General features: G+C 44.4%; 1 protein-coding gene and 1 long non-coding RNA gene across 4 annotated transcripts in view; one reads left to right on the top strand and one right to left on the bottom strand.

The window, feature by feature from the left end:
- znf710b (zinc finger protein 710b) overlaps positions 1-24,114 on the bottom strand; it is a 29,198-nt gene extending 5,084 nt beyond the window's left edge. Inside the window, exons 1-3 of one of the 3 annotated variants that reach the window (XM_037094368.1) lie at positions 23,767-24,114; positions 17,735-17,951; positions 1,185-2,759 (exon numbers count right to left, since the gene is read on the bottom strand). In XM_037094368.1, the coding sequence (XP_036950263.1) occupies positions 1,185-2,717 (1,533 nt within the window). In that variant the 5' untranslated portion in view covers positions 2,718-2,759; positions 17,735-17,951; positions 23,767-24,114. Of the gene's footprint in view, positions 1-1,184; positions 2,760-4,439; positions 4,557-17,734; positions 17,952-23,766 lie in introns of those variants that run through there. The other 2 variants (XM_037094367.1, XM_037094366.1) reach the window with 2 other exon arrangements.
- Positions 12,823-15,090, top strand: LOC119017609. Its single transcript, XR_005074490.1, has 3 exons — positions 12,823-13,138; positions 13,849-14,503; positions 14,600-15,090. It is a non-coding gene; the product is annotated as an uncharacterized LOC119017609 (long non-coding RNA).
- Positions 24,115-24,487: the final 373 nt, after the last annotated feature.

The following is a 24,487-nucleotide window of genomic DNA, read 5'->3' on the forward strand; positions in this document are numbered from 1 at the left end:
ATTGCTTGCATGTGTGTAAAACAGGCAGGGGGCACCGAGCAATTACAGACATTTCATTCAGACGAGGACTATAATGAGGAGTACACGAAGACGCTCAGTATTGTAGATGTACACATCTTTGTGAAAACGCGAGCACGGAGCTGACATATCTATTCCTCGGTAGAAATTGCACGCTGCACATTAATTGGGGGAAGCTTTTTCCAATCACAGGGTCATAACATCTCTACAGGGCACGCTGCATGTTTTGCAAAAGAATCTGGTAATTAAAACATATTTTGAGGGTATTTTTTTGAAGGCTTACAGGAGAATTATCTGGCAGATCAGATCAGTCCTGATTTGTTAACATGAACAACCTTCTTTCAAAAGCTATAAAACTCAATTCTCTTGATGATGATTTCCCCCGGACACACATCCTGGAGCTTGCTCTATTGAGTTGTGAATGGGAGATTAACTGTGCTGCAAAAATGAGCACTGATCCAGTGTTGTTAGCACTACAGCGATAAAAGCATCACGTAGATGAAAAACGTATGTCCTTCGTGTGTTGTTGGTGAAGTAGCTTACTATTCTTTCATTAAACATTAAAGTTGGGTGCTATCGACCATCCATCATCTATAACCGCTCATCCTTTGGAGGGCGTTGGGGGTGGGGGCTACAGCCAATTTCTGCTGACATTGTGCAAGGAGTGGGGTACACCGTGGGCTGACACATGGACACAAACAGCCACTCATGCTCAGATGAACACCGACGGACAATTTAGAGTCTCCAATTAACCTGCATGTCTTTGGACGATGGGAAGAAGTCGGAGCCCCCGAAGGAAACCCACACAGTCACAGACAGAGAACTGGCAAACTCCATACAGGCCTGCGGGTTCAAACCCAGAGGCGACAGTGCTAACCACTGCACCGGTGTCTCTGAGAGACTGAGTCACAACAAAAATCTTCCACAAAAGAACACAGAGTTGGGATGTCTGCCCAGTTAAGTGCTCTTACCTGCCTACTTCACCCAGAGCTCAGTGGGTAAAGGACAGAAGATGAACTGAGGGTGACAACAGAGGTGTGGTAGCCTCCCTTTGGTGATCCTCTTTTCTCGTGTGTAATTTTCTTTTACATGACAAAAGAAAAACCCATAATAGTCTAAAGATGTCTAAGGTTAGATTTGCAAGTGTCCGGCGGCGGTGTCAGTACCTTATGAGTGAGCGAGTGCTGACGTAGGTGGTGGAGCTGCACGAACTCCAGGCCGCACTGGGAGCAAGTGTAAGGCCTCGGGCTCTGGTGCTTCAGGAGGTGGTTCTGAAGCTGGCTACGGTAGGCGAACGACTTGTTGCACTCGGTGCACTGGAAGGTGTGGGGGCCCTGGTGGCTGGTCTGGTGACGCTTGAGGTGGGCGTAGGTGGGGAACTCCATGCCGCACTGCGAGCAGACATGGCAGCGTCCGCGCTCGTGCTTCACCTCGTGCGCTCGTAGCTCGCTGGGGTAGGCGAAGCCGCGGCGGCAGAAGCGGCAGCTGTAGGGTTTGACGTCAGTGTGTTGCAGCATGTGTCGCTTCAGGTGGCTCGTCTGGGTGAAGCCCTTCTTGCAGACGGTGCACTTGTGGGGCCGCGTACCTTGGTGGGTGAGCAGGTGGGTTTGAAGATGACTGGGCTGCTTGAAGAGTTTCCCGCAGTGTGGACAGGCGTGTGGTTTGATGCCGTTGTGGCCCAGGATGTGTGTGACCAGGTTGTACTTGGAGGTGTACGATTTATCACACATGCGGCACTTCCAGCGCTTCAGACCATCTCCCACGTCCACGCAGTAAGATTCATCGATCTGGATGTTGATATCCAGCCGGTCCACTCTGCGGCCGCCGTGCCGTCGAGGAGGCTGCGGGTGCGGAGGCTGCGGTTGCTGCCCACCTCCACTCCCGTCTGTCCACATCATGTTCTGGCTGCCGTCTTCGTACTCGCCCCCCATGCCCATTTCTGTAGAATCATAGCTGCCCACTTCACTGGTCTGGAAGTAGCTGCTGATAGCTTCCTCCTGCTGTGTGGGCTTCATCATGTTGTTCCCCTGGTGTTCTACCTCCTCTTCATCCTCTCTGCCACTTCGAACGTGGCCCCCCATAGGGCGTTGGCCCTGCAGTCCCCTGTGGCCCTGCTGCTCCCCGCCTCTGTGGACCACCTGGGGGGGAGGAGGGTGAACATGTGTGCCGGCTTGCTGCTGTGTGGACGCCTCCCGCTCACACTCTGAACAGTTCTTGTTGGTGCCTCTGAGGGAGGCTGGATCCACCTGTACCAAACCACCTCTGGGTGCCAAATTATTAAGCATGTGGACGCAGGAGGACATTCCAGAGTTCACCCCTTCCCCTTTCACATGGGACGAGGACACGTCACCGCCTTGCAGGCCGTGACGATCTGGGCCGACCATTTTCGCATCCGGATGTTGGGGCGGCCCCTGCTGCCACCTCCTCTGACTGCAGCTGGGTTGCATCTGACCGTCTTCTCCCAAGTTATCTCCGAGGTAATCTCCGTTGGCTCCGATAAGCTGGTCTGCGTACTCGTAGTCGACTCCGTCTACTGGTGGCGCAGGGGACTCTTTGGGTTCACCGGTGTAGAAGCCGTTAGGTGCAATGGTAGCTCCAAACACTTCATTCTGGGAGATGAGACCTAGCACGGCAGCCTGGGCCAAGGACAGCACAACTACTGGATCTGTCTGTGTGCCTATGTCCACCAGCCTGGCCATTACCTTGGGCTCACATCTACCCAGGCGCCGGCTCGCCTCCTCCTGGAAGAGAACGACAAACAGAGGCAAGACATCAGCATGGAAAGAAGCAATTAACAGACATATATCTGACAATATAGTCAGCTAATTGAGTTTGTTCTGACTCACTGTGCACAGTATTGTGGGGTTGATAAATGAAACTGGATTTTTTACACAGTGATCATCTTAGCTAAAGGTCAGTTTTGTTTTTGTTTGAGCCGATTTCTCAAATCTAACTTGGGAACAGAAGTGGCTAGGAGAGGCCAAACAAGAGCACAACTTGCTCTTGGCCAACTTCAGATCAACACACATATGTCAATCCACCAAATGGACGACAGTCTAAACTGGGATAAAGGTGGGAAAGTGATGACATTTTGGCTGCAGCTCATTCTCATGCCATGAGATCTTGCCCTTTATCAAAAGTGACCCAGTAAGGACAAAAAAGGTGTTGAGGCTCATCGTCCAATCGCAGCGTCTCCTTGAGAGGGTTGTTGAGACAGACAGGAGGAGAAGGAGACAGATATAAACAGAATTTGAATTCAAAAGCCCCTTATTCCCTCTGACAGACTAACCTCATCCCAAATCAATGCTTCTGGTACAGGAAGTCAACTTGAATCGAGACAGGTCCGAGGGCAAACCTTGAGATCTCGAGCCTGAGACACAGGAACTATGAAAGACACCATCCTAATCCAGCCTGCTAACCATGTATGGCTAGTGTATCTGAGTGTGTGTGTGTGTGTGTGTGTGTGTGTGTGTGTGTGTGTGTGTGTATGTGTGTGTGTCTGTTGTGGGGGATTAGATGGCCTACTGATCTACACACAAACACACACACACACACATCCAAGTGCAAGAGAGGGAGAAAAAGGGAGAACAAAAAGAAACTAAGAAAGATTAAGAAATTAAGAAAAAAAGAATGGAAAAGCAAGAGGAAAGACAAAACAGAGGAGAGCAGAGGGAGAACAGAGAAGGGGAGAGAGGAAAAAGCAGAGAGGGAGGGAGGGAGAGTGGAGAGAGACAGAGAGAGAGAGAGAGAGAGAGCTTAGAGCAGGCAAGAGTCTCGTGGACGGGAGGGGGAGAGGAAAAAAGAGAATATGAAAGGTAGAGGGAGAGTGAAGGAGAGATAAGGAGGGGGGGAGGGGAGGGAAGACAGGAGGGAAGGAGGAAGGCTGGGAGAGAGGCAGAGAGAGAGAAAGAGAGAGAGACTGGAAAGGGAGGGAGGGAGTGGATAGCTGAGTGAAAGAGTGAGAGGGTGAGTGTGAGGCAGCAGTCAAAAGAGAGCAAGAGGAAGAAAGAGAGAGAAGGATATGTAGAGACAGAGGGAGGGAGGGAGAGGCAGTGAGCAACCAGGAGACAGAGGGAGAAAGAAAATGACAAAATGAAAGCCAGACAGAATAAAAGAATAAAAAAAAAAAAAAAGGTGAAGTGAAACAGACGAGAGAATAAGAGGCAATGAGGAAGAAGAGTTGAGAAAAGCAATGAGTTAATGCCAGACTCAGTTCATAATTAGTGCGAAATAGGAAAAATCCACAAAACGGACAACTTTAAAAAAAACAAAAACAAACAAAGAACAAAAATCTACAACCGAATCAAAGCATCTCCGAGTGTGCAAGTCTTCTAACCCCGTCTTTCAGCTCGACCCACGTTGCCCCGACGCCTCGCCAAACTGCCACTTAACATGCTACGAGTGAGAGCCAATGAACTCACCACGCTCCTCCTGCTGTGAGGCTTCAGGTGCTTTAAGGATCTCATTCTTCAGTGCAAGTGTTGAGTGAGAATAGGCTCTGTTCGCCTCCTATTTATACGTGAGGGATGAAGGGAGGCGGGGCCTTCTACTCTGCCCGCCTCCCCCTCGTCCCTGTTCTTCTTCTTTTTATTCCTCTTCTTCCTCTTCCTTCCTCATGCACAGTTTTCGGTTGTGACTCTGGTCACACCAGCACGAGCAAACAAACAAACGTTCTCCTGACAAACAGAACTATACCACCACTGAGGCTCTTTGATAGTCTGGTGATAAATGGGCTAAGTCACCTCAAAGTCACACACACACACACACAACAACAACAACAAAAACAAAAAATAAAATCAACATCGTATCGGGCTGAAATTACGGCTGCTGCCCGCCTCACTTGCCCTCCTTTTCTTCCGTCTCCGTCTGTCACTCTTTGTCTTTGTTTCTGCCTATCCCTGTCTGTCTCTCTTCCTTTATCTGTTTATTCCTGAAGCCCAATCTATTGCCGAGTCCTTCCTCTGTGTCTACATCTCTCTCTCTCTCTCTCTCTCTCTCTCTTTCTCTCTCTCTCTCCATCTCTGCGCCTTTGTATCTCTCACTCTCTCATTTATCAACTGAGCTTTATGAGTACAGAAAAGTGTTGGAAGATTGTTTCGTGCACAGACTAGGATGCGAGTGTGCGATAGGGGAGAGGGGAGAGAGAGAGAGAGAGAGAGGAAAGAGATGGAAGGTGACTGACAAGGAGATGAGCGAATGGAAGAGGGAAAGAAGATGGAGGGAGGAGGAGGAGGAGGAGGAGGAGGGAGTGGAAGGAGAGAATACTGAAGGAAAAGAGAAGGGAGGGGTGGATGGGAGAAACAGAAAGAGAGAGAGAGGGAGGGAGAGAAAGAGACGGAGGGGGATGGGAAGAGTGGAGCAGAATGCAGTAAAAGAATAAGAAGAAATAGAAGATGGATGGAGGGAAGAAACAGATAAATTCAGAGTTAAGGGGAGAGAATAAAAAAAAAAAAAACAGGTATTGTGCTCCTCTCAAAGATGCTTCCCTCTCTCACAACCTCATCAAACACAAATTAGGGCCGCTGATTGACACCTCGGGAAACGCTGAGGTTCGAGTGTGAAGAACTTTTGTCTCTTTTTCACGTCATCTCGCCACCGGTGCGCCGCCAGAGAGATTAGGGAGGCGTGGAGAGACGAGATCGCCGTGGAGGATGAGAGACGGTGCCAAACGGTGGCCTGAGAGTCCACGAAAGGTCACGCACACCCCCGCCAACGATGGAACGGAGGACGACACAAAGGCTGAAAATTACCGAGCTGTGAGACTTATGGAGGGAATTGAGAAAATGACACTTCCTCTCAATGAATAACAGTACGTGACACACACAAAACCCACATTCAAGACGGCTTTATAGTTGGTGTCAGCCCGTGTGAGGACCCGTGAAAGGCTCATTTCTTTTGTTGGAATTTCCTGAGAAGATGTGCGTCAATGAGAAGCTGCGAATGGACAGTTGATTGTAATCATAGATTGCTGCTGTGCATTAATAATGATGTATGATGTGTGTTTAAAGGTGTGTTCTCTCTGTAATGGTTTCTATAAAGTGACCATCTATACTTTAAATCAATCAGTGGCTCCAATAAGAGATGGATGCAGCGCAACATTTACACCTCTATCATACAACTGGCGCAAGCACAAGAGTCGCTGCATGTATAAGACCGACGCAGTTCTTATTTCAATGGCCAGTGCCAACGTTGAATAGATAGCGATTGTACTTATTGCCCACCTGTGCTCCTCTGGGTGTTTCAAATGTTTCATTACATGCAGTAATGTCACTTTAAAAAAATGTTGGGGCACATTTAAGAGTCATAAACTCAGCAGGAAAAAGGAAACTCCCCAGACAAAAACAGAACAAAACTTTTGGCTTCTGAAGTAAACACTGACCAGTTTAAGTTTCAACCTTTTTCCCAACATCAGATCTAAACGACTCTCAATTATTTCTTATGTCAACATAACTGTTTCTACCAATTTTCCCATTTTCTCAGCATGGACAACCAGCCAATGATCATGTTTGGCAAAGCTCCATCAAGAAGCTATAAAATTGATACAAACACATGTTTCAAATGAGGAATCTCTTTCTGTTTCATTATGTGTTGACATTCAGAAATATTGCAAGAGCTGAGACATGATGAGTTGGGGCATCTGGACTGAGCCTCACTGATTTCAATGTTTTCACCTACAAAATAAAACTTTCCACAAATACTGTAGAAGATGTTCTTTGGGATTATGCTACAACTCACCTTCCTCTTAATCACAACACAGTCAAGCACACTTCCATTGGATACAGTCTATAAAATCAAATGTAGCTTTATTCTACATTATCACAGGTGAGGGCTTGCACAGCCAGTAATGTGATATAAAGTAAAATTATGGAAAACCTAGAAATGAAACTCTACTCTCTCCTCTTTTAATTGGCTTCCTTCACAAAGTTCACCTCTGAACTCTCAATCAAAACGTCCCGTTCCTTTATCTTAAATTATTCAAACTTTTGCTTCGCTGTTGCAAGAATTTCTTATCTTCACAGAGATACATTTTTCCCATTAACAGGGAAAATAAAAGCACCGCTCTCCAACATGCCAAGCGGTGTGAGTAACTATTTCTCACCCAGAAGAACTCCTGCTCTCTTGGGACCTGTTCCCAAACTCGACATCTTCGCATTTTAAAAAACCTGTGATCTGATCAGGGGGAAGGCGGCTTTAAACATGAGCAACATTTTACTCTGAATAAATAAAAGCACAATTTGGGATCCAATTACTTTGCACTACATGCATACAGCACAAACAAACTTTTCAAACATGTTTAGAGATCGCTCATGCAAAACACACTGGACACAAAGTTACAGTCTGCATCTGATGTAAGGTGCTGACTAGATACTGCAGACGACTTTTCTGCTTATTTGCTTCATTAAAGGCTGCAACTATTATTTTCATTATCGATTAATCTCATGTGACGTCTTTTTCAAGGTGCTTCTGTTATCAGACCAACTGTCCACACCAGAAATGACTGCAACAACTAATCGACTATCGAAACAGTTGAAATGGATCATTTAATCAAGAATTTGTTGCAGCTCTGAAATTGCTTTCCATTTCAGCAGCTGTCTGTTTCCGACAGATAAAATCAGATGTTGGAACAGGAAGTGAAACCTGACCAAAACGTGGCTGCTAGAGATCCAACTGCCGTCTGTCTCAACTCGTTCTGGATGCGTCCTGATGAAAGACACTGCGGTGAGAGACGACCGGCTGCCTGTGACGCCTGTACGGAGACCGTAGTTGTCTTTGCAGGCGATGATATCGGCTCCACATTCCTGCTCTATAACTGTGCATCCATGACTCCCAATCTAAGTCTGATGATTTTTAGGTTATAGTACGTCACAGTAATGAAACAGTCGTTTATTAATCCATCAGTCAATTGACAGAAAATCGTGAATAATTTCAGCATAGCGGACAGATTTAAATACTACAATACCCATGAGACTTGGTGATCGTTGCGTGCATTACGTGAGATGACTGCAGCTGTAAACCAATCGCTGCATCGCAGTTGCTGAATTCACCCAAGAGGAAAGTATATGAAAAGTGAACCGATTTAAATGGAAGATTGTAAAATTAGACTCATCATTTGTCCCAGCAAGTGATAAAATTTCAAACTCTGATTGGGTGTTTCTTGACAAAATGCATGCTGGGAATTGTAGTCAACACCTAGCCTCATGTTTTATGGACATTTCTTAAATCAAAGAACCAGATAAAATGTAGTACTGTCTTTCGGAAACATGGATGCAACTTTTGCTTCTCAAAACCAGACGCTTGAAATAACTCCTCTCACTTTGCAAATCCAAAGTTATACTCCCTACCAGTGTGTCAGGTGGCCAATATTGGCCTATCACCAATACAATACCGGTATCGGCGTTTATGGTCATTTATTTATGTTAAACTGTAAAATATCCTGCCTCTGACACATACTGACTTGTCAGAGTTCTTTTGATAACCACCACTGAGGGATCACTGTAAAAACTGTGTATAAATCAGCCGATATATCAACATCTGATTATTTACTCAGGAATATCGTCGTCCTCCAAAAATCCAGTATAAGCTGCGCTCTACTCCATTGTACTGAAAGAATTTCAAAGCCCAAACAGCCACACTTGCATTTTATTTGCAATAAAACCTCTGCAAAACCACCGATGGTTACAGCTTCCAGCTGTGTCGACGGAGCGGCTCGGGTTTATGAGGCCATCCTGTCTGCGAACGTGAGAGGTGAGCCAGTCACCTGGTTCATCTTGTCTCTATTCCTCTGAGGATGAGCATGATGATGACGGTCGTACGTGGTTGTTTTGTATCCCACCAAGTTAGCCACTTGTTGAACACAGACAAACAGAAGCAAACTACCATGTTGGGGGATAAACGGCTAAACTTTGGGGCGGCTCATTATCATTGGAGGCAGGCGGTTAGATTTGGGTTAATGTGAGTAACAGAGGCTAGTTAATATCACCGGGTTAAAGAACACATACGTGTAACCACTGGGGATTCAGCATTTATTGCACAATTGCAACTGTTTCTGTCCGTAACATGTTTGTTGTTCTTCTGTGAGAGAAAACCTTTTTTTTTAAAATAAAGTTTGTTTCATAAATGTCATGGGGGAGCGTGGTAAACAACAGGATAGAGAGAACATGGAGGAAAGAGAGAGAAAGAGAAACAGCAGAGGACAAAATGGGGGCGTAATAGAGGAAGCAGAGAGAGAGAGAGAGAGAGACAGAGAGAGAGAGAAAGAGAGAGAGAGAACAGATGATTGCATGGAATGAAAGAGGGATTGAAGGGGGAGGGAGGGGAGGAGATAAAGAGAACAGGGACGGGAGGGGGAGCGAGTGAGCGAGTGAGGGAGGGAGGGAGCGAGTGAGCAAGTGAAATGGTGGAGTGAGAGAGAGGAAGGGAGAGAGAGAGAAAATGAGAGGCAGCAGTGGGGGAGGGGAGGATGTAGAGGGAGAGCAAGGGAGAGAGAGAGAGAAAGAGAGAGAGAAAAGATACAAAAAAAGGAGAGAGGGAGAGAGGGAGAGATGGGGCAGGGAGCAACGTGAGAGTGAGACAGAGAAGGAGGGAGGGGTGGTGTGCAACGTGAGAGAGGGAGAGAGAGAGAGAGAGAGAGAAAGAGAGAAAGAGGAGAGGGAGGGGTAAAGCGTGATGGAAACCGAGAGCAAGAGAGGAAAAAAAAGAGAGAGAGGGGAGGGAGGGAGAGAGAGAGAGAGAGAGAGAATTGAAAGAGGGAGAGAGGAGGAAAGAGGAACAGAGAGAGGGGGAGGGGAAGAGAGCTGGAGAGAGAAAAACAGAAAGAGGTAGAAAAAAAAAGAAAAAATAGGGAGCGGGTGAGGGAGAGAGAGAGAGAGAGAGCACAAAATCTCACTCTATTTTGTGGTCGTACAAACATGGCTGCAGCAAAAGAGGGAGAAGAAGAAAAAAGAAGAATGGTATTGTTGGTTTTCTCAAGTCGACCCTCTGCAACACACACACACACAGATACACACACTAGCATCAGTTACGAAAATGGCTCCATTCAGGTATGTTTTAATGTGTCCACAGATGGGAAGCAGGTCTTTTATTCTGATCAAATGCCAAGATGCTCAATAACACAGTTCATCTGACAAATATTGATTTGATCACAGTATAATCGATATCAAGTGTAGCCGAGGCCCCTCCACGCTTGACAAAATCCAGTCAACGCCGCCTTCATCCCCTCCCCACTGCTATGGAGCCGATGAAGTAGCCTACATTGTGTGCTACAACTTGAGCCCCGATTTCTTCAGCCTATATTTGGCATATTGGCACAATTAAAACTATGCCGAATAAGCTAGTAGCAGTCCATGTTTGCAAAACACTCAGGGACGAGCTGACAAACATCACTGAGTGACGCTGACATAGTAGAAAACTTGAAAAAAGGTGATGATTCTCAGGCAGGTTTTGGAGGGATGAGGTGTTTTTTTTTTTTCCCTACAATGACAGATGACAGATTTATGGATGCCTTCTTGTGATGGACATCAGAGATAATGATTTCCTCGCAAAGCGCCAGTAACACTTATTCTAAAAATACGTGCGTTATGTCTGTGTCGAAATATGAGAAGGAGGTGCGACCAGAGAGCAATGGCACGTTTTGTCATTTATTTTTTTTAAGGAGACTTTTCCTTACCTTGAGTGTTATACAGATTATTGTGCATGTAAAATGTCGTAAAAGTTATAAAAAGGTCAATGTCAGTGCTATTTGGAGCTCCTCTCACACAGAAAACACTGCTCAAGATGTGCCTGAAACACCTTGTCAGAAGTCCCACCTTTAATTCTGTGACTTCTTGACATCACAATCAACACCATGTCACACATTTGCATAATTTATGCCTATATTCACAGTAGAAGTGAAGCTAACTGGAAACTGATAACAAAGACAAAATAGAGTCGGTGGCAAACGAGTTGAGCAATGCTGGCTCAGGCATGTGTGAGCTGACCAATCAGAGCAGGCGGGGTATCCAGGAAGGTAAAACAGAGCTAAAACAGAGCATTTCACACAGAGGGGGAATACTGTGCTGCAGTACTGGACAGAATGAGGAAACCAATGCACTTAAGCATGTAAACCTATTCTAGTGGTAACCCAAACTAAATAATGAACATAAAAATAAGCATGTCTCCTATAATATATAGGAAAACACTATCAATGCAAGACTGTGATATCCTGATCGGGGGCAACCTGAGTTGAGGTACTGGAACTGGAGTCAGTAGAGAAAAGTTGGAGCAGTGCACAAAAAAATACTTTTATAACAACTTTGCCATTTCAGAATCATTACGACCCCACTACATGAGTGGAAACATGAGTGGATGATTAGGTGCAAAATGTGCCCACATTTGAAATTCAGGCTACGTTTATACACTTCAAAGGCACACAGATAGAATGAGAGTAGGAATGCATGAAATGTTGTCATTTTAAGCCTTCATAGGGACACAGGAAATACGCGAGATCACTGAAGACTTCTCAGGGCCAGAAATATGTTTGGAATAGGAAGTCTGGATTATTTGCTTGGATGCGAGAACATCCATTATGATACTGTGTCAGCACTGCTATATTTCTCGCTAAAACCCTGATGGTGCGTGTTGAGAAACTTTAGCTTTTGTCAGATATTTTGACATGACGGAGGGCACAAAAGCAGCAAAGCCTGTAGCTGCCTACCCTCCTCCAAAAGTGACCAGTGAAAGGTGAAAGGGTCCTGACACACTGCACTGACCCTCAAAGACCAACGACAAAAGTTGCCAGGCCAAAAATCACTTCTTTTGTTCAAAGTTGTACTCGGAAACAAAGAACAAATAGTAGAAAGACGAGCGGTTAGTCATCATGTTGAAACTACACAGTTCAACACGCTGAGGTCTAAATCTGCAGCACTTTCCGAGCCGTGTTGCGATTAATGTTTGAGCTGCAGTTTCAAAGAGAGTACGCTTCAAACCAAGTGCTGGTTGCCTCATCCAGGTTTTAGTTTTTTGATGGTAGAATCGGAGCTGCTTTTCTTAAAGTGACAATCTTTTAGGGACGTTCCAGTTTGGTGGTGTAGTCGCCCCGAGACATGCTGTGAAGAGCCATGAACAGGTGAGCAGTGCCAGCGTTCTCACTCCCAACTCAAATACTGCAGCTCGGTCCGAGTCCAACTTTGACGCTCTACCTTCCCCTCTAGCATTAGCTTTGCATGCAAGGGCTCTGCAGTCAATTTCGCAATAAGACACCACATGCCACGTCTGGTTAGACTTAACAATAAAGCTTGCTAACAAACAGATGACACATGAATTAAGTGTTTTAAGCAGCTATTCATTGTTGATTATATATGACATGGTTGCAGTTTAGTTGAGGCACTAAAACTACCTGGTTAGGTTTAACAATTATACGTTAGGTTAGAATAACTACGTTGTCTCGTAGCATAAATGACACAATGACACAACTCATGTCACGTACGGTTACTGACACAAGTATTTCTTTCACACAATGTCACTTATTTAAGTTAGGATGACTGATGACTTGCAAGCCAATCACTATTGACTCCTGGTCACAAATGGGATTGCAAATCTCGGTCTCCGGGTCATACAATGGAAAAGACCAAAATATGTCCAGTCCAACCAACCCATCCAACCCCTGACACTTGAAGTTAAAGGCCATGCTGACGCCCTGGGAGTGAGAACAGGCTGGCCACGCGGGCACACCTTGACTGGTTACTCCATAACAAAATGGCTGCATGTTAAAGGCGCGTGCTACCTTGCTCACCTTGACCTCATGCGAGGGGGGGTGACGTAATCACAGTTTGTCCCCTTTGTTAAAATAGCGCGTTGTTAGGCCAGTTAATCAGTTGACTCTGATTTCCTTTTCAGATAAATGCAATGAAACAGATCTAGTGAGGCTGGATTTTTTTAAATGGCCCCCCCTCTCTCTCCTCGCTTGTACATGATGTCACATTCTTGAGCCAATCTGTTGGCGCTCCGAGCGGCACAACAAATTCTGTTCTTATCCCTTTGCAGTGGTCCAGGTTGTCAGCTGTGGACAGGAAGTCTGTCTTCAGGGACGATACGAGTGTGACCATAAACAGCACCAACTTCTGAACAGTGCAGGTTTCTAAAGGTTGTACAGATGCCATTCAACACAAAGATGGACGGGACTGCTGGTTTCTTATAATATAACTGCAATCATTCTACGTGCACTCCAGTTTTGATAGATTTCTCAGCTTATCAGTTTTGAGTGTTTGCCACGGTGCCATTTAGTTCTACATTAAACGCTTTTGAATATTTTAACACATCATAAAAAGAAACCCTCTTTTCACACTTTCAGTTTTAGGATATTTTGTGTCAGCTGCCTGTAAACGTCAACTAACAGCAGCAAATTACTCACAATGCACTTAATACTGTGATCTAATGTTTCGCCCAGCTAAAGCAAAGCAGTCGAACTTGTTACTTCACCCTTGCGCTTACATATAAAAGGTTATACCAGTTCATTTTACACAAACATGCACACAAAAAAATGCAAGGACTGTAAAGCAATCTCTGGTAGGTATGACAGTGTATTGTCATTATAGTCATTATGATGCAGGTTAATCAAGGTGACTGATTTACTGATTGTTTTGGATCGGGTGGTTTGATTCTTGTTACGTTTTCTTTTTTAGGAAATTTAAGTTTTTACATTTTTGTTTTTATTAGCAGTTACAACAAAAGACTGTCATAAACAACTCTATCCACTGTGCATGCCACACAATACACAGACGGAGCTTCGCTGCACTCCAACGTCACCCAACCACATTGTTTCTGGAGTAACTGAAACGTTTGTTTGCCTTTCAGCTCATGGACATTTTACCTGCAGCCATCATCTCACCAGTGCCTGATGTGCAACTCTCAACAGAGATCAGAAAGGGGAAAGATTTACTAGGCAACCATTTCACCAGCACCAGGCAATTGGTCAATCCTCGTTGAGCCCTATCTTTGAAAGGGTTGCATGATTATGCCATTATATCATAATTACTGACATAAAATTAGTCATAGTGGCAATCCCTGTCAAGTTCTACACTCTGACACAGTCATATTATACTAGAATTCATAAATAACTTAACCCTACGAATTATGGCTTAACAACAAATTCAAAAAGTCTAACACAGCCCAGTGAAATATCTGAATAGCAGGGGCTGAATTTTTTAAAAAATAATTAGGATCAACTATGTCTCAACGTACCTATATGAGAGAAGGACTGTGGTGCTAGAAGGTTCCAACTATACAGTCAGTCATATTCTCCAGCCAAAATAAAAAGGCAAAACCTTTGTGAAGAACTACAACAAATGCAAATGCTTTCATACAGGATACAACTGCTCACTGAATGGTTTGATGAGCTGAAGTCTTCACATCCACCAGATCTTGACCTACGTGAACACTTTTCTGAGATCATGGTCTGGAGTGTAAGACAGCGCCTCTCCACCACCGTCATCAAAACGCCACTTGAGAGGTGAGGAATGAAGTTGTTGTGGAAGCTCGTGTTGACACCTCATGTTGTATTTTTCTTTGCATTTGTCGCTCATCCTGTTCCCCTGTCTCCTTTCAGGTCACCGGACCAAAGGCTACGTAGCACATTGTGCCACTGTCAATACTAGAAAATATTTGACTCCATGGATAATTCGATCCATACAAACAATAAAAATCACACTCTCACACTACTCAGAGCTCACATGCAGCAAACATCAACAGCACAAAGAGACATTTCACACAGTAATATTGAACACCGAGGTCGAGCACCACTGCCCACGGGTCGAACTGTATTGAGCTGTATTAGAAACACATAAACCTCTCGCTCTTCCCTTGAAACTCTTGTGCATTTAAAAAAAATAAATAAATACACAAAACCTGAAGTATCAAGCAACAGAGCAGACACTGGAAGTGCTTGTTTAGCTGTGCCATTCTTTCATATCCTTAGCTTTTGTTACGCAGGGAGAATAAAGGAAAAACAATTACGCTTCCTTGAATTAAACTGCCATCTAGAAATGTGCCATCAAAGCTTACAGCAGGTGTAAACTGAAGAAATGGAAGGAAGACCATTTGATGCGCCTGAGGCAAATGTACAGTCTAATATTTACAAAGAGCCGTCCTTCAGGAATGAAGTCCCACATTCCCAAACATGTGTGGTGTGTTAGCTCTTCCTGGTAACATCAAATCTTTTGCTCTGCTTAAATGTGAGTGAAAAAAAAAAACCTGACTTATGAGCTGCACATTCACAAACGGTCCCACGGCAGTTTCCCTTTTTTTTTTCTTTCATGTAGATATGAAAAAGGCTCCAGGATGACGAGTCTGGTTTTGTTTAATGTTTACGAGGACATCAATCCGAACCAACACGACAGCATTAAAAACGCCAGTCCCAGATTTCATTTTATCCCTACCATGTTTCACCCCTGCGCTACAAATTCACTTACGATATCATAATAAAAATGTGGAGGCATGAAGCCATCAAACAGGATCACTGTGAGCGGAGTTATGAGAACAGACACGATTTTTAAGTCTCAATAAACGTCGGCCGCGCTGCTCTGTTGGATGCTGCTGTGGGCCCAACCATTTTGCACCAGTGCTTTGTAACACTTAAAAAAAAAAAAAAAAAACTACATCGCTCTTTTTTCTCCTCCTCCTCCTCTCTCCCATCACTCTTTCCTCACGTTTCCATGGATACATCCCCTCCCCTTTTTTCCTCTCTCTCTCTCTCTCTCTCTCTCCCTCTTCCCCCCTTTTTGTCCTCCATCGTTTCTCCTCCACCATCATCCCGAACAAAACCAATTTCTCTCTTAGTGCACGTGTGGCACGGTGAGGAGAAATAAATGCTGGAAATTTAAAACAACAGATTGATGTTCCGGTGCTGTATTATTGATCCCCGAGGGGAGATTCTCTTTACCCTTTAGCTTTGCAACAGCGCCCCCGGAGACCGGATTGAGATTTAGCTCATTGCTCAAGGGCACTCCAGCAGGTCACACATTTGCTGAAATAGCAGATTTGAAACCCCGCTGACCATTTCAGTCTTCTTTGATATGAAAAACTGAATGGCGTTGTCAACGTATTCATGTGTTTTTTCTTGTATAGTCGGTTGGATGCAGGGGAATATCTGTTTAAAGCTCCGAGTTGCAGCGAGCGATACCTGGCAGCGGATCAGACGGCTGTCACAGGGCCTCAGAATACACAGCAGACAACCACCTACTGGATCTGTGTAGTGGGAAATGTAACAGAGAGGACGTAAATATGTTTAGATATGAAAAAAAAATGAGATACTTCACTACAACACATGAAGCTCGAAGATCTCTGCCAGTCATTCCTGAATGACACAGCTCACACTTTCACCACCGCATCCTCCAAGAATCTAGTGCATTACGTTACGTTTGCCGAGTCTTTATGGACGATTCCTGATCCAGTCTGGACTGTACACTGAAATGCACAATACTACAGATATTTATCACTGGACACAGACAACTATAGTCTCATTACACAAGTTTAAGTAGATTTAAGAGCTAATTTCCCAAATAAGCAATTCAATCTAAGGGGCAGATGATACGAGAACTACACCAGAACTATTTTCTATAGAGCAGTGGTTCTTGAAGTGGAGTCTATGATGGAGTTTCAGGGGCTCGCCAGCAAAATGAAGAATACATTTGAACAATAATTACATCCATAAGCAACACAATGACAGACTGTACGTACATGAGTTTCAAACACCTTCTGATAAAAACTTCCAAATGAAAATAATCAGATTAACAGGGTCCGTGTTTTCATTAGAGTCTGTTTCGGAGGCCTTGAGGTGAAAGAGTTTAAGAGAGGAGGTCACGATATCTTCTAAGCATTGGGATAACAACGAGCAAACTCAAGCTCCTTTTTCACCTCGGAGCAGCTGGCCAATCACAGCATGAAACGGTCTGAGCGTCAGATTGGCAGATCATAACCTCACAGAAATGCTCGTACACATACAACATTGGAAAGATGTCGGGAGGAGACAGGTTTCTAAAGCTATTTGATGATCCGATGTGCCGTTCAGACGAAGCACACTGTTTGTAAACGTCGCTGTACTCCCACAGAGTTTATAATAGTGAGATCTAATTTACATCACCCGCAGTTACAGGCGATGCTACACCTTGCAGCATCTTTTGGATTAAATCTCTCTGTTTAACGTGAATTCATTTGCATTGCATTGCTTTCTCGTGCTGTGAGCTCCTCCATCACATGTGCAGCCGATTCTTAGCATCTTGCAAGACCGACAGCGTGCCTGAGCAAACGCTGCAGGACTGGACTGTACGCATTGAGGCAAGTTGTGAGGACATTACAGGGATGAATAGGTTTGTTCTTGTGGCTTGTGGGCATGTGTCATTATGATCAACAAAAGTTAATTATTGTAATAAACTTAAAATAGTCTATGACAATACCCATACTGGAAGCAATGGCGTAAGATTTCTGGTGTACAAAGACAGAAAATAGCACAGTATACAGTATTACACAATTCAATCAGCATTATCAGCTGTAATGACCCATAAAGGAAAGAAAACAATGTTTTTTTGACAGTAACACAGAGACATTTTTATAATTTCACAACATATTATGTCCTGAAACACATTCAACTTGATATGTACAGTTAATATTTTTTTCATTTTCAATTCTATAGATAAGCCAATATGCACAGTAAGCTAAAACAATCCATTTTGATATCATGGTATACCTTAAAACCAGTATAACTGCTGGATTCCACCAGATACGTCTGAAAGGTCCGTCCGAGCTCATAGGTTTCACTCTAGTCTATGCCTTCACTTCCACTTGCTCCACTACGTTGCGTATTTGCTCGGAGCAGATATGCAGGACTGTTATTTCTGCTGGACACCGGAGCACGGCGTAGCAATTCCACCGAATTCAGCACAGAGCAGACAGGAAGTCACACACTGAAACAACAACCACACAGCGACCAGTTAATTTTCACAATTTAACTTCTTCTAATCCTTTGGCTGTTGTGTTTATAACACATAGGTATGACTGTGATCACACGTGATTAAGTAATTATCACGGGAATTCCTCGGTCACGCAACTCCAGCTGTCCGGCAGTGCTGCACCTTGCCGGACTCAAAACGCAGCCGGTGGGTGTTGCCGACAGAGCAAAACCGTACCGGAGCCGGAATGCAACGCACATGCATCCGGTGCAATCTTAAGAGTGATGCTGCAAACCTACTCGGTACATTTCTTATGTTTCACAAAACTTAATCTGCAAGGCCTCAAACTTATTCTGACCTGCAGAGAAAAAACATTTAAACCAGAAACTTCTTGAGCCAATTCTCCAACAGAACATTTCACAGGTTGTAGTGTAATCCCGATATCAGCAGCTTTGGCTGAGCAACACAAGGTGTCACTCAAACGGGCACTGTAAAATGGCTGCACGGTTCCCTGACTCCCTCGAGAATAACAGCGTCCATCCACAGAGGTGCAGCGCAGCCTAACATACATCGCTAAACTGCACAACTATGGCAGTAACTGCCCCAACATCACTGGCCAGAGGACTGCACAGTCTCATGACTGACAGAGAGAGACACAGGAACAGTGTGAAGGGACAAGAGAGAGAACGGGAAACAGAGACGATAAGAGAAGGAGACAAAACAGAGAGGCGCACACACACACACACACACACACACACACACACAGCTAAAATTACATTCAAGAGGGCATGAACTAGGCCACTGCTCTGCACTATGCTGGAAAGTGGTAGTTAGCCAGTGAAAAAAGGATTGCAGAGACCTGGAGGCTGACACTAAATGAGGTTACCTTAACACAGCACTATTATTGTCAGCCCAGATGATTACGGTCTGATCACAACTCAATATAGAGGCTGATAATCAGGATAGGAGCAGAGAACGACGAGGAGCAGACAGTCGTCTGTATACATGATAGCAGCATAGTAAAAACTTTGAACTACAACTAATTCCATCTATTAAGTAATCAACAGATTGTACGATATCGCATTCACTTAAACTCTAGCAGAATGAGTTGAACAGATTATTATTTATTTTTTTTTTTTCACAAAGAGAAATTGGCTGAATTCACAAGGACACACTGATAAACTGAGTCACCAGACAGCTAGTAACAACTTCACACAGCAAAGACTGGCAAGGACAACGTTTAGACAGACCAGCCGGAAAAGACCAAAACTAACCGTGACTGGGGCCTAATAAGCATTACACGTCTATTATAGTCATTCTGCATACACTCCATGAAGCAGACTTTAGAGGGTTTATTTTAAGAAAGAATGCACTAAAAACAGTCAATTAAAAGTTTCTATTCTATAGCAAGCAGCTGTTTGTCTGTTTTTTTCTTTTGTTTTTTGGATTTTAGGACTGCAGCTTCTTGCAATTTAGATATTGCACTTAACAGTAACCAAACTGCGATTACGATTATCTACTGATTGATTGTGTGGCCCCAATGATTCAAACAGAGATTGAAGATGATTTCATTTTAAGCATGTAAATGACAGCCTACAGCCATTCCTGCACCCCTAGTTGAGCTTAGATCCAAGGTAAATTTAGACATGTTCACAATGACAACGTTTATATTCTAATGGTATAATGTAAACCATGCTCAACATCTTAGTTTAGCATGCTAACATTTGCAAATTAGCATAAAACTCAAAGGAGTGCTGATGCTGTTGAGAATCACAATAGTTTCTGTTTTGATTTTGTAACAAAAAATATTGGACAAATTAAAAAGTTGACCTGATGATGTTGCTCGATAAAAAGTTCAGGGATCACCAATTCTGCTATAACTCATCTGAAGGGGGGAACATGAATATGTGTCCGATAATTTATGGCAATTTATCCAAAGTGACATTTCTTTCTAAACTATTAATTTCGACCTGCTGGGTGCTCAAGAGAGAACAGTTATATAGTCAAAAGTAAGAGGGATACAGTCTCTGGAGACCACAAGCGTGAAGTAGTGTTTGACGTTAAGTCTTAGCATGCTAACTAGCTAGCCTGGGGCCTGAAAACCTCTTTCTTCCAGCAGTCCGAACACTCGCCTAGTAATCTGGCTTGCTGCACAGCTAACTGAGCTAACAAGCTAACAGTAGCTACAGTCATGGGGATATGCTGCCCATATTTGTTGGGAGTATGAATTTAAGGTGGCAAATTCTTATATATTGCACTTTTGACCTTCTGGTGGCACAAAAGAACAGAATTATTTAGATCCATCCTCTGGGTGCCATGAACATCCGAACCACATTTCAAAGCAACCCATCCATCAACCAGCTGTCACACTGAAGCCAAAAATGTCAAGATTACTGTGGAGCTAGAGGAAAATCTAGAGGATCACCATTAGGTTTTGACTTCTCTGGTCCATGACCGTCAAATATCACGACAATCCATCTGATATATGTTGAGATATGTCCGTCGGGACCAAAGCGGTAGACCAACAGGCCGTCACTGCGGCCCCAAACCACTAGCATGTCCAAAGAAATTATGCCTGATTAGAGAGCGATGTTAGCAGGAGAATTTACAATCAGTCATGTTACATCACCAAAAAAGTAATAATAAATCTGCATCATATTCTGCTCACGGTCTCTTTTTCTCTACTTTGCAATCAAAATCCTACAAGTTGCATTCTGATAACAGATAACCAGAGTATTGCTTTGTATCACAGTCACAATCACTCACATCGGTCTGATACTATGCGGACAGTTCTGTTATTAGCTCAAACACACCAACGCTTCAAACCAAAACAGTCAAATTGTTACACAATAGGAAAATAGCTAATAGATGATACTGATGAAGCCGTACAGAATAAGCTTTTAGCCCACTTAGAAAACACAAAGCTCAGTTTTGGTTTTATGTATGAACAAGTCAACATTACAGGCCTTTCAAAATAGGCCTACACATTAGGCTCATACAGCGCATACAAAACAAGCTGGCATTACACTGTGGAGGTCGTTCGGCATGGCTGTAACCACCAGGCCCTGCACATTAGGCCTTTGTGCTTCGAGAAACATCAGCCTCTTTTTTTAAAACCCTGCCTGCAGCACAGCCGAGCGCTGCAATGTGCTGACACCATCATCAGCTATTCTAAACCCTTTACCACAGCTATATTCCCGCATCCTGATAAAGAAAAGGAGGGAGGGAAAAGAATTAGAACGCCTAATTTTTTCCCCATTTATCTTCATCTGAAAGGGATGTGTCTTAATTTTCAAGGTCTGGTAAGATGAGAGGTTCAGGGTTTTCTTTTTTTTTTTTTGTTTTTCATAGGAATGTTGTGGTCGTCCTGATGTTCTTTCTGGACCTCATTCAACACTCTCCCCCCGCAGCTGATGATCCATGGACGAATGGCTTATGATCCCCTGAGTAGCATACAGATTGTGTAGCAGCAGCAGCAGCAGCAGTGCAATAACACATTATCGATCCAAACTTGGGGAAATTCATTCATCACTGTACAAGACGAGAGCTGGCCGAGAAATTTAAAAAAAAAAAAAAAAAAACTAAAAGAAAAAAACTGTACGGTTAAAGTTGGAGGCGTAAATTCTGCAGACTATTGTTGAGAACTTGCCAGTGCATTTGTTGATCTTGACATATTTTCAGGACCCCATTATTAAATCAAGTTGTGCGACCATAATGTCAAACATTATTCTATCATCATCGAGCAATCTTTCAACACCATAAACAACGTAGTCTGGTCCAAAATACCGCGGCACAATGCCTGTGTAATTTATCGCTCAGCACAAAACGTGAAAATCACAAGGCAGAGCAGATTAGACAGACCATTAACACAAGGTTAACACAGAAGACAACAAATATAGCAGCCAGCTGAGAGACGCCGAGTTTGCAAAGCAAATGAATATTTGGCGAGATGCCTTCAAGCTAAAACAGACTGGAGATGTTATCATCAAACATACTGAGGCTCAAAACTGCATCCAGGGAGGCAGAGCCATCCAATCAGACAGGAGGCCACGACTGGTCATCCACCGCGGAGAGAACACCTCCACCAGACAGAGGTGGAGGAAAACCAGACCAGGATCACTTGACCGGCACTGATAAAGACATGAAATGAAGGCCAAAATTGACTGCTCACATGAAACAGGATCTCCCGCTGTAACATAAGAGAAGGAGGTTGTCGACCTGTGATCCCCCCCCTGGGCACAGAGATGATTAAGCCCGCTAAGTGTCATTTCAGGACGCGCATTTGCTTGAACTGACAGCAGAAATGGGTCGGCTTGCGAGGATGCAAAGGACCATATCTGCATCAGAAACGATGCTGAGTCATCTGAGCATTCACATCAAAATAACCATCAATCAGATGATCCATAGACCAACAAAAAAAAGGGGGAGAGGAGGATGTCTTTTTTAATTACTGCCATCCACTGAAGTGCACCGACACTGAACTGCACCAGAGCACATCTATAGGCCGCCGGGCTGCCAACTGGTATGCACAGTATGCAGCTGCCTTGCTGCATGCAGTGCACCATCCACATTACGTGATGAGACACTGCATGGCAGGTATGTGAGGGGGGGGGGGTCAGCTGTGTCGCTGCTCTGCGTGGCTTTGCATTTGAAGCCACGGGACAGCAGAGAAGGGGAAGCAGTCCGGAGTGAGATGCAAACCCAGACAGACATACTGGACCCCTCACGGCCCCCTCCGCCTCCACCACTGACAGCCAGTGTGAGTTGTAGTGCCCTCATTAGTGCAGTGGAGAGGATACCTGTGGCCTATCAATGATCTCTGACAGCCCGGTGAGAGTCGGCCAACTGGTGGTGGATGTGCAGGAGGAGGTGGTGGAGGCTACAGGTTTATCTGCTGCAGTGCATCTTCCCGGTGCTTTGCGGTGTCAGACCCCACCACCTCCACCTCCCCTACAGACGGTCCTGTGCACAGAATGTGGACCCGCTGAGCTCTCATGTTTTTCCACTTCAGAGCTCGATAAATAAAAACCATCATTTCCACCACGAAAAACTTGCGCTGTGTCTTTAAAAGAAAAGGCCCGTCAACTTAACGGCAAAAAACTTTGTTGAAGACAGGCCTCGGCGAGACATGTCGGCCTCCCCCTCCTCCTCCTCACCCACCCGGTGCCTTGGCATGAGGAGGTGGGCTGTGTGCACGACCAGGGTATGGATTAGTGATGGGGCAGGCAGGCGGGCAGACCCGGGCTAACGTGGCCTGCCGTAGCCCCCTTCTCCTTTATGCGTCTGTTTCCCCCATTCTCTCCATCCCCCTCTTCCTCCTCCTCCTCCTCCACCACCTCCTCCTCTCTCTCTCGACGCCATCTGTTTGTGGCATGAGAGAATGTGGAAGTAAAAAAAGAAAGAAAAGACGACATTTTGACTGTTAGTTGCTGACCTACATCGTCCATTTGTTTTTCCTCTCTCTCTCTCTCTCTCGCTCTCTCTCTCTCCAACCCCCCCGGTGCAAGGCGCGAGTCAAAAAATAAGAATCCCACCCGCACCGAGACGCGGCGGTGCCGACGCGTAAAGAAGAAGAAGAAGAAGAAGGAGAAAAAAAGGCCACAACACAACCCCGCGTAAAAAAATAACCCCAAACCCTTTTCTCGACCCGGTCAGGAGGAATTTAATAAGTTACGGTTGGAAACACTCCTCCGCCTTTTACGCCGGGGCCGGACAAGTCAACGCTCCCCCGCCGAAAACACATCCTTCCTCCTGCGAAACCGACACACACACAAACAAACAAAAAAATAAATAAATAAAGAGGAAAGAGAGAAAGAAAATCACAACTCACCTGGTTCCAAAATCGGTTTATGGTGGCGACGTGATTGTGGTTAATTTGGATGTAGGGGGGGGGGAAAAAAACAGTTAACAACGGTGGGTCCCCGTTGTGTTGTAGCAGGAAGGAGGGAAGGGAAGGCGAGAGGGGCTGACGTGAATGAATAAACAACTGAGCTCCTCCTCAACGCCACAAGTAAAAGGCGGAATGTGGCTGACTTAGTGCGAATTCAACCAGCCGACACCGAACATCCTCCTCGGTCCGTCCGTCCGTCTGTCTGTCTGCTGCTACGTGTGTTTTTAAAACGAGCTTTCACACCGACTATTAAACATCAGCGACAATATGTTCATCCGCTTATTTGACGCTCTCTCCACCTTTTTTTTTTTTTTTTTTTTTTTTTTTTTGGTAAAACCCCATGTGACAATTTGACGATGACGCCTAATGTTAGGCCTATTTAAAACGAGAAGTAATGTTCTAGTTTGGTTTTTTTCTTCTTCTTTATTTTATTTTATTTTATTATTTTTTTTTTTTTACTGTATAACACGTTTTTATGAGGCGTGTTTAAAATCCACCAGGTGGCACCAGATCTGCTCCCTGACAGCATGACTCAATTTGGGCATAAATCGCCAAACGTCCATTAAGATTTCATCCATTTTAAGGCAGAAATAATTTGATTTGAATTATAATCATTTGTAGCAACAACAACAAAAAAAGTTGGATAAACTAATAAAAAGCC

The sequence above is a fragment of the Acanthopagrus latus genome, chromosome 4 (assembly GCF_904848185.1).
Source record: "Acanthopagrus latus isolate v.2019 chromosome 4, fAcaLat1.1, whole genome shotgun sequence".
Classification (NCBI taxonomy): Eukaryota; Metazoa; Chordata; class Actinopteri; order Spariformes; family Sparidae; genus Acanthopagrus; species Acanthopagrus latus.